The sequence below is a fragment of the Macrobrachium rosenbergii genome, chromosome 51 (assembly GCF_040412425.1).
Source record: "Macrobrachium rosenbergii isolate ZJJX-2024 chromosome 51, ASM4041242v1, whole genome shotgun sequence".
Classification (NCBI taxonomy): Eukaryota; Metazoa; Arthropoda; class Malacostraca; order Decapoda; family Palaemonidae; genus Macrobrachium; species Macrobrachium rosenbergii.
The window spans coordinates 19169719-19184934 of NC_089791.1; the positions used below are offsets into that span (position 1 = coordinate 19169719).

Genomic DNA, 15216 nt, shown 5'->3' on the forward strand with positions numbered 1-15216 from the left:
TTCTACACTCTTGATTATTCTCTGAACAGTTCTACTAGATCTGGACCAAGGATTTAGAAAATCTATTCACTTTCTTGAAATCACATGAAGCTCAGCTGTTCATCATGGAAAATATTTAAGGTGTTAAGATTTATCTATGTATATATTTTATCTTTTTTTTATTGAAAAATCCTACTGTTATGAAAATACAGCCCATTCCCTTACCAGGGTCTTTACATCAGTAATCAAAGAAGAGAGCCACTTCAGCTCATGTTAAATTCGGGAGAGAAGTGCCTCTCATGTGATGCATAGTCCCTCCCCCCATTTTTCCTCACTGTCTAGTCATTATAAGTTTCTCTAAGTTATGTATAGATTTGCATCTAGTCAGAGGGGAGAGAAGAGAAACACCTTGGTGAATGTGAATTGTTTGTACAGGTATTTAATTTTTTTTCTTGCTGTATAAAGGTACAACCACTTTCAAACTAGAGCAAATGTGTACTTTGGGATGACTGTCAGGAAGTACTGCTCCTGATTTGGTTGTGTTAGCAACAAAGTCAAGGTTGGTAATTTCATTCAGTTAGAGCTAGAATGGACCTAGAATGATCAGGATACCCATTTAGTAGGCCAGGCAATAGTTACTTCCACAGTTCTGAAACAACATTGTAAAAGTACAGTAAACCCCTGTATTCGCGTTCTCACGATTCGCGGATTTCTATATGGAACATATACTGTATACACATTATTTGTGGAAAATTCGCCCATTCGCGGTATTTTTCACTGAGAAATATTCACCAATTACTGTATTTTCATATGGTTTTCATGATTAAATGCACTTTTTGTTGTAAAACTATTAAAATACTCAGATACCCAAGTAGTGCTAGAGTTACGATAATTCGATTTTGCGATGGGATAAGCAATTAATACCAATACGACAATATTTATAAAATATCTTTAAATTTCACACGGGCACAGGCAGCAGCTCACAATCAGGCAGCGAGAGAGACCAAATTACAATGGACCAACTTCTTTTCCTCCATCTCTTTATCCTATTTTTTAGTTAAAAAAGTAAAAGAGAAAGATAAAATTATTGTTAGTAATGTTATACTCTTGCGTAAATTCATACAGCCATAAACAACTGTTTTGCTTATAACCGAATCGGATAACAACAGCCGTTTTGCTTGTATTTCAACCATCGTACGGTAGTAAACAATAATCGTAGTTATGTTACAAATGATAAGTAGAATAGGACTGATATATTTTTACGTTATACCCTTATTCGTTATGGATAAAAGGTCGGCAAGGAAATAAACTGCTAAATTTAAGCTGTAAGTTGTAGCTGAAGCTGAGAAAACAATGTTCAAGCTGCTAATGACTATAAATTATTGTGCATCGGCAACATGGATGAAACTTGACAGTAATTAAAATTGGAGAGAGTATTTTAATCAAAACTACTGGGCATGAAAGAATGGTAAATATGTAAAGCTCACATTATGATGAAATAAAGTGAAAGTAGCGAACGAAATCTTGATTTTTTTACACAAAACAAACATGCCCCCAAACGGCCAGTGTCATCTATTAATGAAAAAAATAGCTAAATTAATTTCACAACAAGACGTATTTAAGTTATATTTCGACTTAAAAACACTTCGTATAACGAAAAATAATCTTGTCCCATACAAATAAATTATCTAGAGATTCATTTACACTAACTAAAAGCAAGAAAAGCGCTCTGAACAGAGTTAAATACGGTGAAATAAACTTACCATGTAATCAGTTTCCAAACCAAAACATTGATTGCTATGATCACAATTTATAATACAAAAGCAGTATAAGAATATATACAATATTATTGGATACAGTGAAGGAAAGCATAACATTTTAAAAGATCCTTGGAGAAGACACATATTTGTTACGTTGATGTATGCATAATACGATATTAATATGTAAATATAGAGTACAGTATAATGTAGGCTAGGCTACTGTATATGTATACGATATACCATAGTGTAGACTAAGTTGATTCTTGTTTGGGCTAAGTTAATTCTTGTTTGATATTCAATTTCTCTTTGTATTGAATTATTATAAGTCACCCTGCATGAACCTCCAGAATTAGCTAATATTTATTATTACTGTACCATTTACGTACTGTATATAGAGTATACTTTATAGTGTAGGCTACGCTACCATATATGTATACATGGTACTGAATACCCTACTGTAGGGTAGCTTTTGGAACCTAACCCCATTGTAAGTAGGATAATACTGTACCTGTATAAGCATTTTTAGAGGATTTTTTGTGTTTGAACTATCAAAATAGGCAGTTCTAAGTGTTTTTAGAATGGTTTTAAGTATTTGCAGATTTTAGCTATTGTGGGGGGGGGGGGTTGTGGTACACATCCCCGCGAATTTGGTGGGTTTACTGTAAATAATTTCAAATACCTCATGCAAACTAACTTGGTGAGCGCAAAGACCTTTTGTTTTATTTTATCTCTTAATTTTTTTTATTCCATATCTAGATGACTGTCTGTTCAAGGTTAACCAATGAAGTGCTAAAGAAATAACCATCACAAGATTTTTGAAAACTCAGATTTGAGACATTCAGTTCTCTACTTGACCATAGGCATTTTTCCATCTCAAAAATCTTTGTGGGTGTAATGTCATCTGCTTTTTATTTAACATCAAAGAATCTGGTATTTGAGATGTATTTTAAGAAAGAGAAAGGCATATATGTATATTATCAGTCAACTGCTGGTTTGGAACACCTTGGTAAATAACATACATGACATAAGTTTGGGCAAAGATTAATGCAGAGATGTAGGTTAAAGTGGTCAATGTATGTTTCGATGCAGTATGTACTGCATAAGGTTTCACGTAGCTGTGAAGAGCCAGTGTTTCTATTGAGAGCTTTAGCGTAAGTTGGAATCCATTCCCTGACAGATTAGTACTGTAATTATAGTTATGTAATGAGACCATCAAATCAAGAAACTGTAAAATATGTACTGTATAGCCATTCCATATTCAGGTCATATATGCGTGCTCTTCATTCATAACTCTTACAAATCTGGTTTTACTTTGTCTGATTTGTTGTTAAATTGGTCCACCCTTTAGGCCACTGACAAACTATTTGTGGATGGGATCTTCAAGTCATTATGGGGAATAAATTTAGTAGAGGGACATGGATTTATATGGCTGTTTTACCTGTTCTTCACCCTTCTCATTGTGTCCTCAATACCCACAAGAGTTGGCATCCAACAAAAGTTTATTTTCATATATATTTCCTTGCTTGCAGAAAGGCCACCAAGTCCTGTATTCCTTGCAATACGTGATGAGTTGACATTTATGTTGTAAAGATGTAAGTACACTACTTGTATCAGTGTAAATAGTAAAAATTTCTTATTTTTTTAGACCTAAAATTATTTTACTGGTGCAGGTGCTAGGAATCAGTTGTGAACACTAGACAGTATCCAGGTATTATTCCTTCTCTTTCAGTGACTTTGACCCATTTGTGTATGTGGTGTTCCAAAAAGTTGCTGTTCATCACATTTTCTAATGTTGACTTCCGTAATTTGGTGGTTAGCATAAAAAAAAAAAAGGCTGGAAGGTAACTAGATGGATACAGAGAAGGCATTCTGTAATATACCAAGGGAGTTAGTGGTTTAGTATTTAAGAAAGAAAACAGTGCCAGAAAGTTGGTTAGGTTGGTTGAAATGATGTACAGTATATGAGAACAAGAACAGCCTGTGTTGCATCAAGGTTCTTCACTTAGCCCATTTCTGATTGCACTGGTTGTGGATGTATAAGTAAAAAGATTAGGAATGAAAACAGTGGGAATGGTTATGTGCAGATTATTGGGATTGTAGTAGATTGAAGAACAAAAAAGGGAAGAGAGTGGCACGAATCTTGGGAATGGAGTGGTATAGAGCTAAATATGTGTAAAACAGGTTATGGTGTCCAGCAAACAGAAAGGGGCTAGGTTCTATATAAAATGTAGAAAAGGTCTAGATTTAGAACAGGTAGAGAATTTCAATTACTTAAGACTCTACTTTAAGTCAGGAGAAAGGGTGTGAAGCTGATGTTTCAAGTAGGAAAAAAGCAGCATGGGGTGGGAGGTGAAAGAGGTAGGATATGACAAAAAAATTGCAAAATAAACTGAAAATAAAATCTGTTCTACCATAACCAGACCAGTGTTGAAATGTGGTTTTGAAACATGGGCATGAAGATGGAAGGAGGAACAGAAGCTGGGTTGAACAGATATGAGGATGCTGAGGTCGAGTTTTGGGGATTTCACTGCTTGAGAGGCTGGAGAATGGAGAAATCAAGACAGTGCCAAGGTGGTAAAGATTACTGATATGATAAGAGAGTTGGAATTGAGATGGCATGAGCATGTGGTAAGGTTGAAGGAGTGGGAAGGGCATGTGGAGGAACCTTTTAGAAGGTCAAGGGGAAATCAAAAGGATTAAATGGCACGAGAAAGTGGGAGGTGGATTTGGAGAATAAGAGTTTAGCAGAGAAGGAAGCTTTTGATTGAAACAGTCAGAGAAGATGCATCAAGGCAACCAACCCCCTTAGCTTAAGGATAGCCGTGGGGATGAAGATCAGGGTGGCATCTTGGTTGAACAACAGTTGTGGACAGTTGGCTGTTACATTTGAGAATAGTCAGCCATGATGTTTTAATGAAAAAGCATTCCTCTTTTCAGACAAGAGGTCAATGTCAGGTATCAAGATGGAAAGAGCTGAAGATTGATTACAGCTTAATTTCTAGTTGGTGGATTCAGTTGCAGTCATGAGAAGAGTTGGATGTGGTAGGGGATTATATCACCACCCACTTGGATGACTACCATTTCTAATTCCTTTATTTTTGTAAGGTGACTTAACACTACTGTGGGTTTATTCTGCTTAACCCTTAAACGCCAACTGGACGTATCATACGTCGACTAAAATTGTCTGCTGGGTGCTGAGTGGATGTACCATACGTCGACTACAAAAACTTTCAACCTTTGGTCAACTTTGACTTGACCGAAATGGTCGAAAAACGCAATTGTAAGCTAAAAGTCCTACATTCTAGTAATATTCAATCATTTACCTTCATTTTGCAACAAATTGGAAGTCTCTAGCACAATATTTTGATTTACGGTGAATTTTTGAAAAAACTTTTTCCTTACGTCTGCGCGGTAACTCAGCCGAAAATTTCAGAAATTCTTTCTTCATTTTGTCGTAATTTTTGCACTGTTTTATATTAGCCGTTACATAAAGTTTTATTTATGAAAATGTGTGCAATTTCATGTAAAATACAACAAAAAACAACCCATGGTTGTAGCTTTTATCAGTTTGGAAATATTTTCATATAAATCACGATAACTGCAAAAATTTCAACCTTTGGTCAACTTTGACTCGACAGAAATGGTAAAAAAACGCAATTGTAAGCTAAAAATCTTACATTCTAGTAATATTCAATCATTTACCTTCATTTTGCAACAAATTGGAAGTCTCTAGCACAATATTTCGATTTATGGTGAATTTTTGAAAAAAACTTTTTCCTTATGTCCGCGCCAGAAATTCTTTCGTCACGTTGTAGTAATGTTTGCATCTTTTTATATTAGTTGTTACATAAACTTTTATATATGGAAATGTGCGCAATTTCATGTAGAATACAACTGAAAATAACTCATGGTTGTAGCTTTTATCAATTTTGAAATATTTTCATATAAATCACGATAACTGCAAAAATTTCAACCTTCGGTCAACTTTAACTCGACCGAAATGGTCGAAAAACGCAATTATAAGCTAAAATTCTTACATTCTAGTAATATTCAATCATGTACCTTCATTTTGCAACAAACTGGAATTCTCTAGCACAATATTTCGCTTTATGGTGAATTTCTGAAAAAAAACTTTTCCTTAACGTCTGCGCGCGGTAACTCAGCCGAACATCTCGGAAATTCTTTCGTCACGTTGTCGTAATGTTTGCATCGTTTTACATTAGTCGTTACATAAACTTTTATATATGAAAATGTGCGCAATTTCATGTAGAATACAACAGAAAATAACTCATGGTTGTAGCTTTTATCAGTTTTGAAATATTTTCACATAAATCATGATAACTGCCAAAATTTCAACCTTCGGTCAACTTTAACTCGACCGAAATGGTCGAAAAACGCAATTGTAAGCTAAAACTCTTACATTCCAGTAATATTCAATCATTTACCATCATTTTGCAATAAATTGGAAGTCTCTAGCACAATATTTCGATTTATGGTGAATTTTTGAAAAAAACTTTTTCCTTACGTCCGCGCAGTAACTCGGCCGAACATCTCGGAAATTCTTTCGTCATGTTTGCACCGTTTTATATTAGTCGTTACATAAACTTTTATATATGAAAATGTGTGCAATTTCATCTAGAATACAACAAAAAATAACTCATGGTTGTAGCTTTTATCAGTTTTGAAATATTTTCATATAAATCACGATAAATAGAAAAAATTCGACCTTCGGTCAACTTTAACGCGACCGAAATGGTCGAAAACTGCAATTGTAAGCTAAAACACTTGCAGTCTAGTAATATTAAATCCATTAGCTTCATTTTTCAACAAACGGGAAGTCTCTAGCACAATATTTTGATTTATGGTGAATTTTTGAAAAAAACTTTTTTACGTCATGGCGTTATTTAATTCATGCATCATTTTGTGATAATATTTTCTCTGTGTTGCTTTGATCGTTTTACAATTTGTTATATACCAAAATCATCGCAATTTAGTGTACAATACAAAGAAAAAAAAATAACCCGTTAGCTTTAACTGTTTTGCTCACAGCACGATTTGGATACAATTATATATGAAAATTTTTTTCGCGCTGTCATATATTTCAATATGATAATGATATTTTTTTTCATTTCTGATGGTTGCATACTAAACTTCAGGCAATGACAAAAAAAGGAGCCAAAAATGAACTCTTAATCTTAAAAACTAAGCGTGCTGTGATTTTTAAAAAAACTTTTTTCCGCGTCGCTTAACTCCCGAACGCCGCCGGCATACGGGAGACGTTTTTGTAAATAGAGGCTCGGCGTTAGAGGGTTAATTTGTTCATCCTTCCACAAATCCTGCCATTTCATTACATTAAACTTTAGTAATTTCACAATTATTTATAGGATTTTTTTTTTTTGTCATGCTTCTTACTAACTTGGCTGTGGCTGCTTTACCTGTCTCTGTATTGTCTTTTATGTATACATGTACACACGAACAGGGATCTAGCACAGTTCACTGACTACTGGAGACCATTGGTCTTTTTAAACTTAATATTACAAAATTACTTTTAGGCACTATATTTTTACACATTCCAAATAGTCTTTCAAGTGACAAACTAGTAAAACTAGAGGCTTTTAAGTTATAGTCAATCTTGAGGAAACCTTGGACACTTTTCTACAAGTTTACATTTTTTGCGAGCTTTGGCATCTCAAATGTTACCCCAACAAGGTACACTGTATGCTATGTACAGTACTGATTCTTTGAAGAGCCCCTTCAAATACAGCTCATTGCTTTCATTGGTCTAATCTCATTTGGCTGTCCAAGCTCTCTCGACTTTATCTTGTTGTTTTCATCTATTTCAGAACATATTCATTGGGTGAGCCCTATAAGAAAAGAGCAATATTATTATTAATAACTACTACAGAATAATCAACAACCCCGTAGGGGGTAGTGTCATCAGTGCACCTCAACTGGTGTATTGTAGACATTACTAAAATGTTTGCAACATCCCTTTGGCCCCTGGCTGCATCCATTTTTTTAGCATTGTATTTTACCTCCATCCCTGCTTCCTTTTTTCAGTCTTGCTGTCCTACCTCTATAAACTGTTACTTTTTAAGTGCAACTCGGGTTTTCTTTCAGTTCCATCTTTAAATACTTGTACTTCATCTCCTTATCTCTTTACCTCACTGTAAGCACAACTCCCTCTTTTCACTGTCTGAAGCTCTGAATGGCTAAGTGCCCCAGTGCATGGTTTTGACAAACAGAATTTCATAAAATCAAATCAATGACTCACCAGTTACCAATTTTCAAACAAAACAAAGGGAAATTAAATACAAAGATCAAAAATATTTTCAATGTTTTCCATAGTTACAGCACCAGAGATATATTTAACTAAAATATAGGTTCGACAGTATTTTTTAGTTCCAGGATCCTTTCAAGTATGTTATTCCACTTACTGCTTTGTGCCACCTGTCAGTAATTTAATAAATTACGTAGTATTACTACTGAGAAGCTATACAAAGGGAATTTCTTAGACCAATCAGTGGTAGCTTTTAAACCTGCAATATTCACAGTCTCTGTATAACATTTCACTTATGAAAATTTGAGAAGACAAATTATCATCATTACAGCAACAGTAATTGAAATGACTAAAAAGCAACTCTTTCCGAAGGTTTTTTTTTTTTTATAAAACTAATTGTAAAACTTCAAAATAAAAAAAAATTGTAATGTTAAAACTGCTATTAATTCCATCCCAGTCAAGCAAAATTTCAAAAGAATGTTCAAATTATTTACATTTTTACACTTTAAAATTACAGCATTATGGGAAAGACATCAATTATACTACTCATATCTCTGAATTAGTTCATTCAACAACCAAAATATTTATGTTGCTGTTTGGAAGATGTCAACAAAACTGTGACTGGCTAGAAGGTATCAAAATGCTGAACTTTGTAGGTACACAAAGTGAAAATTCAGCAACACATTACTCTTGTACATTTAAAAGCAGAAGTAATGGATATACCTGGCCCTTTTGAAACTTCTAGGCAATATTCACTGTAGCAAATAAAGTGTATCATTTTCTGTTACTAACACCGTGCTAGGACAGTTTACCTTACTTAATACTTGGCAAGTGGAAATATACTACAGTATTTACATTTTTCTGAGGCACAATATCCCTCAGAAGTGTACAAGATTGTTTAAGTATGACAGAGAAATGAAGAGAATAAAAAGAAGGGTTTAATTTCATGAAAATACATTGCAATAAGAATTATCACAAAACATTCTTATTCTTACCAAAATAACACTCATTTTTTCCGTCGTCTTAGAAGGCTTGCATTTGCATTATTACTGAAATAAGATGAAACATAATTAATAATGATTCAAGGCATTACAAGACATCCTGACAGCTAAGCATAAGTAAAATTACAAATTCCCTGTTTCAAATGCATTTTTGTAACAGTTTTTCTATGCAGTTTACACTGATTTGGTTACTTTAAAATATCCTACACACAAGATAAACCAATGGCTGATTGTCACCCTAAGCTAGTTCATGTTCATATTTTTGTTTTGAAAAATTTGTTAAAAATATTTTTTTATTACAGTACTGTACTGGATTAAATTCTTTGACTTATGAATAGACTTAATGGCCTTAGCAATTATTTTAACTATATATAAATGACAAGAAGCATTTCCTACGCACCAGTAATTAGTTCTTACCAATAGCTTACATATATAGTAACAATCCTGAATGTGGCAGCTATTAAATCACTAAATAATTTACAAAACACTTCCAAGTAGTTGTGTGCAATATGAAACTTTTTATTCTTGTGCATGCAAGATTAATTGCAGTAGGTACCCAAAGATGTTTCTTGTTCTGTGAAAGCTTCTTTGAAACTATTTTCAATGTAAATTATTACCTGCAAGACAAAAGTATCTAATTAGAATAAACTTACTGGTCTTGAAACACTGATCTCATCCATACATTTAGAAGGTAAAATAAATATGCCAACAAAACAAACTGGAAGGAAAGGAGACAGTAGAGAACTGCATGCAAGTTTAATTAATAATGGTAAATACAAATTTATATAGCTTGAGTTACACACTTAGTGAGTATTGTAAGTGACTTCCGAGATATTAGGTAAGTAGCTCAACATGCGTCGACTCTCATTATGCTATTCACTTGGTTACTACATGGTTTTTTTTAATATTGAGTATATCTGTTTTATTAAAGTTTCGTATTAATTACTGTATCAGGTTACTTAAAATTATTTTTTGAGTTCAGTCCCGTGTCACTGAAATTCCATTCTGTTTTAGGTATAATGCTAGATATACCAGAGAAAATACCTAGAAATTACTGTAATGGAATTTTCCTTACCTTTCAGAAAAGATTTTTCCTCTGTCAAAATTTTATCATAAAAACAGCAGGTGGTAAGTGTTTACAACTTTTAATCTGATATAATTTTATGCTTTTTCCTCTTGTTTTGACTTGTTCCAGCTTATAATATTGTCTTTAATACAGCTTAATTTGATCTTTCCTTCTACTAATATTAAAAGTTTCATTATTTCCATATTTCCAGTTATAGCTTCTTTTATTGTACATTTATAAGCAGTAGATTTGAAAGCAAAACATTACTGATTTATTCAAAACGTGATTGACAAAACCAGTTCCTCATATGTCTCGCCCAATGAATTTGTTCTAAAATGTGAAAATTGGAGCATGGTAAAGTTACAGACACTGGACAGCTAATTAAGAGAGCAGAGGGAACATAGGAGTAAAGGGCAGAAAGCAATGTAAGAGTCACAAGGGATGCTAAAAAGAACCTTAAGCATTGGGTTATGTGGCCCAAATTTCATGCATTCATTAGGTACCTTCTAGGGTGACATGCGACACACTGGAAGTGGTATCCCTATGGGGAGTAGCAGAATAGAGACCACTGAGGTGGCCTATAACGTAGAAAAAGGGCAAAGCTCAACGTTAGCCAGATGGCAATTGTGGCAGTGCACAAGACAAGAGAATGAATAGAACTCTCTTATCCAAACCACAAAAGGAAAACTAATGTAAAAATGATTAATAAAAAAAATCCTGTTGAATGGATTCATATGAAGGAAAGGTATTCAGACTTAATTTATCATCCATGTAACATACAATAATCTTGAATCTCCATAAAAAACATACTTATTTAAGCATTCAGAATTCAAACTGGGCAAGTATTTCAGTTTTGTAGAGTACACACATCTAACACAAATCCACCTGAATACCATAATACAGTAATTTCTTCCCATTTAAGTCCTTTAAACAGTTTTTAAGTTTCAAATTACAAAATAGGGCACTTGTAACTTGTTTCTAGTTTGAAGCAAATTTTACCTAGAATTTTAATTAATGCTCCTTACCTCATGTCCTTCAAGATTTCCTGGTATTCAGGGATGAAATAGTCTGACACATCTGGTGAAGGGTCTTTTACCAGATACTCATTAAGAAATAAAGGATGCAAACATGGAATTCTTTGTGATGCATAATACGCTAAGTCAATGTGTGCTGGATTCTTGTTTATTTCAATGAAGAAATGAGTAACACCTTCCACACCTTTGTACGGTGGCCTGAAATAGAAAAAAAATCATCAAATATGACAAATTTTAAACAAACTTGTCTTTTTCATAAATGACAAAGCTGCAGTTTTAACATGAGGGAAAAAGTTTTCTAGTGCAGTTGGAGTCCAGTTAAAAAAAGTTCAGGGAAATTGGTGGCATCGGGAGATGAACAAGATGGCGGTAGGTAAAAGGAAGAGCCAACCTCCTACAACCCACCTCCAGAGGATAGCTTCAGTTTTCTCTGACCCAAGTAAAATATGAGGATTTGGCTTGAGGTGGGCAGTATATGTTAAGACCGCAGGTTTGTTAGTTATGAAAAACACAAATTGATTTAAAATTTGACATTTGTTCATACACAGAACAAACCTTTGGTCTTAACATAAGGGAGACTTACTCTTGAAGGGAGGATAGAGAAAGCCTCAGAACTGACTGGAGATTCAACTCACATGGTCTCACTTCCTGGCCAAGGATGGGTAAAGGAAGGAGTTGCAAAGCTCTGAGCTGTAAAGAAAGGGATACTCATCAGCCAGACACCTCGTTAAGAGACAAAATGGAATTCCTGTTACATTGTGTCTCAAATAGAGATAAAGAACTAAACTGTCGGAGACAACAGCGCTATATTAGTCACCAGCCTTGTTGTCATTATTTCCTCTCTCCCCTTGTAAGAGAGAGGAAGGGACTTGCTTCCAAGGTAGTTTGTATTGTGTATGAAGAATCAGTTAAAACTAATGGAAAGGGCTCAACAGTCACCTGTATCTGACCAGTTCCAGTGCATGATGGTTAAATTCTCTCCACTGGCCGCCAGTAGAGAAGAAATTTAGAAAGAGAGAGTAGTAGACCACTCAAACCATTCATTTTCACTTTCAAAACCAAACATTTTAGGTTAGATACAAACTGTCCCGCTAGGGGCACTGGATGAGCTACACAACTTGTTGAGCAGCCACCACCAGACCCAAGAAAAAGCGTTCAAGGACCTGTGGGCAACATCCCGCAGATAGAAGGATGTGAAGATGGTTTGGCGTAACCAAGTACCAGCCTTCAGTATCCTTTGAACCGACAGGTTCTTTTTGAACACAATGGTAGGTCCTAGTCACCTGACATTATGTTCTTGCACACACCAAATGGACTTCTGGATTTGAAGGCGAAGAGTAAGCTTGTCTAATTACTTCTCAAAGCCAAAAGGAGACAGTATTCTTGGACACTTCTTTCTTGATTTGGTCTGCACTAACAAAAATTCTTCAACAACCCAGTCGTACGTGTCAATCCTTTTCAAGTAGTTATGCAGTGCCCTAATGGGATATTAAAGTAACTCATTGGGGTCATTACCAACAAAATCTGTTAGAGAGGGGATGGAGAACGTTTTGAATCTGTTGTCCTGAACTGCAGGATTTTGGGTTTTAGCCACGAATTTCAGGACAAATTTGAAGGCTATTGGCCCCCAACCCATTGTATGTTTAACATTAAAGGATAGTCCATGTAATTCGCTTACTCTTTTGGAAGGTGCCATGGCCAAAAAGAAAAGTTTTGAGAGTTGAACTCCTATCTGAAGAAGCTCTTAAGGGTTCATAGTCAGACTTTTTAGCACCAATGTTAGGTCCCAATTTAGAGGTTTAAGGTCTCTCGGAGAACAGGACTGCTCAAAACTCTTGAGAAGCTCAGAAATATCCCATGAAGAGGATAAATTCACATCTTTGTGATGGAGAACTAAGCCTAGGGAAGGCTGTGTATCCCTTGACTGTAGAGACTGAAAGAAGTTTCTCCCTATGAAGGAAAATGAAGAAGAGAAGTGAGATGATGTCACAGAGACAGCAGACTGGGAAACTGTCATGGCAGGCTAAACTGGAGTGCGGGTGGATAAACACTGGGACACTATGCTGGAAAGGGATGGTACACCTGGTAGGCCTAAGGAGTCCCAAGAGTCCCAACTCTAAGTATCACTGTGGGAAGAAGCAGCGTGAGACGATTTTGGTAAGGAAGAGGAAGAAAGAGAAGGGAAAGACGTGGAAGTCACTATTGAGGAGGGAAAACCTTCCCAAGATGGCACTGCAGACTTCCTTCTATAACTCCTCTTCTTATCAAAACACTTCCATTGTTCAGGAGGCCAATCAGCACATTCAGGGCAAGGGTTACTTATGCTGCAGAAGTTAGCCCTACATCTAGGACAAGTAGAATGAGGGTCTTTCGCAAAGGAAAGCAGGAATTGGGAACAGGGATTGTTGTCAACCCCAGGGCTTTTCCTGTGGAGTTTAAAGGGCTTAGGAGGGTTCTGGTATTGTATACTCACAGTAAGAACACACAAAACACAATATCACACTGAACACACAAAACCAAAAGGAAAAAGTAGAATCCAAAGGTGAATGCAGGCAGGAAGTGCAAAATAACCGGCTTTTAGGAAAGTAAAAGTGTTTCTTTCTCCAAAGGTGGTCAGAGAAAAACTGAGACTATCCTCCGGAGATGGGTTGTAGGAGGTCGGCTCCTCCTCCTACCTACCTACCGCCATCTTGTCGATCTCCCGATGCCACCAATTTCCTTATAACTTTTTTTAACCGGACTCCAGCTGCATTAGAGAACTTTCTCTGTTATGTTAAGACCAAAGGTTTGTTCTGTTTATGAACAAATCTTAATACACCATGAAGTTTCTATTACTTTAATACTTGTTCCAAATTTTATTAATAATCTTTAAATTGTTTGTTTAATTGATTATGTCTTGGGGATTGTCCCAACTTAAGTACTGTATGGTACAAAATACTGTACTGCAACTATATTTATAATTAAAATTCTTTCTGCTGAATCTAGTAAACCCTCCATATTCGCGTTCTCATGGTTCGCGGACTCAAGCATTCGCGGGTTTCTCTGTGGAACATATCTAACCATCATTCGCGGAAAATTCGCCCATTCGCGGTATTTTTCACTGAGAAATATTCACTAATTACTGTATTTCTGGATCGGGGACCCGTGTCAGCCGGTGAAATAATCCATTCAGCACTTATTTCTAGGTAATTCCGTTGCTAGATACCAGAGAAAAGCTAAATGTAAAGTTGGGTTACTACCCCCAGAGCGAGCTCAAGAAATGGAGTCGTATATGGTAAAGGGTGAGATTGTCACAATCACGGGACCCTGCCCTATAATGATTCCCAATGCCAAAAGTCCCAATGAGAGAGGTGCCGATACAAGCCCATGCACTACTAGCGGACTGTACACAAGGCAACACTAGTCGCATTCCATTTTAGCACGCGATTTCGTTCACATGTATTTTCGTTGTGCTCCTTATTTTGTGCTCTATTTTGGCATTTTTTATGGCATCCTCGCAAGGTTCTTCTTCAACAACTTGAGTACCAGTGTTTTATTGTTTTTTAGGCAATTGAGACTCCTTAATTTCCTTTAGTTTAATAATTAAAGGGATTTATAATGCCCGTCTCGATCCCCTCTCACGACGTCTCATGACCTCTCTTGGTCTTGGGTCGGCATGTTTGTTTTGTGTTATTTATTTGTATACTTTTTTGTTTGGGATATATTCCCATTAATGATTCCTAACTTTAGTGGGTTTGATTAATTTTATGTTTGTTCTGTACCCTTTCCTACGAGAAGTGATGTTTAGCGTTTAGGCTCCGAGCTACCCCCTCGGGCCCATTCGCTTATTTTCATGGCTTCATTATGCCTTAATTTTGTCCCTCACTTCTCTAGCTTTTGGGAATCTTATTTTCGTTGGTACTGTTACGGTTTTTTACTTTGTTTTTACAATTTTGTTTATTTTGTGAATTTTGTGTTCCCTTGCTGGTCAAGTGATGTCTTGCTGTTTAGGCTACGTGGTTCCCCCTCGGGCCTATTCACTTATTTTGGCTTTATTTTGCCTTATTTTAGACTCTCACTTCTCTAAGCTTATGGGAACATTTTTTTCATTGGTACA

General features: G+C 35.6%; 1 protein-coding gene across 6 annotated transcripts in view; it reads right to left on the reverse strand.

Moving 5' to 3' along the window:
• Window positions 1-7125: 7125 nt before the first annotated feature.
• Window positions 7126-15216, reverse strand: part of mus101 (mutagen-sensitive 101) — a 106760-nt gene continuing 98669 nt past the window's right edge. For 2 of the 6 annotated variants that reach the window (XR_010851375.1, XR_010851374.1), the window contains 3 exons: window positions 11112-11318; window positions 9438-9637; window positions 8060-9068 (listed from right to left, as the gene is read on the reverse strand). Coding sequence is in view for 4 of the 6 variants with exons in the window: in XM_067094902.1 (XP_066951003.1) it covers window positions 9026-9068; window positions 11112-11318 (250 nt within the window). In the remaining 2 variants the exon portion in view is untranslated. Of the gene's footprint in view, window positions 7604-8059; window positions 9069-9437; window positions 9638-11111; window positions 11319-15216 lie in introns of those variants that run through there. The other 4 variants (XM_067094904.1, XM_067094901.1, XM_067094902.1 and 1 more) reach the window with 3 other exon arrangements.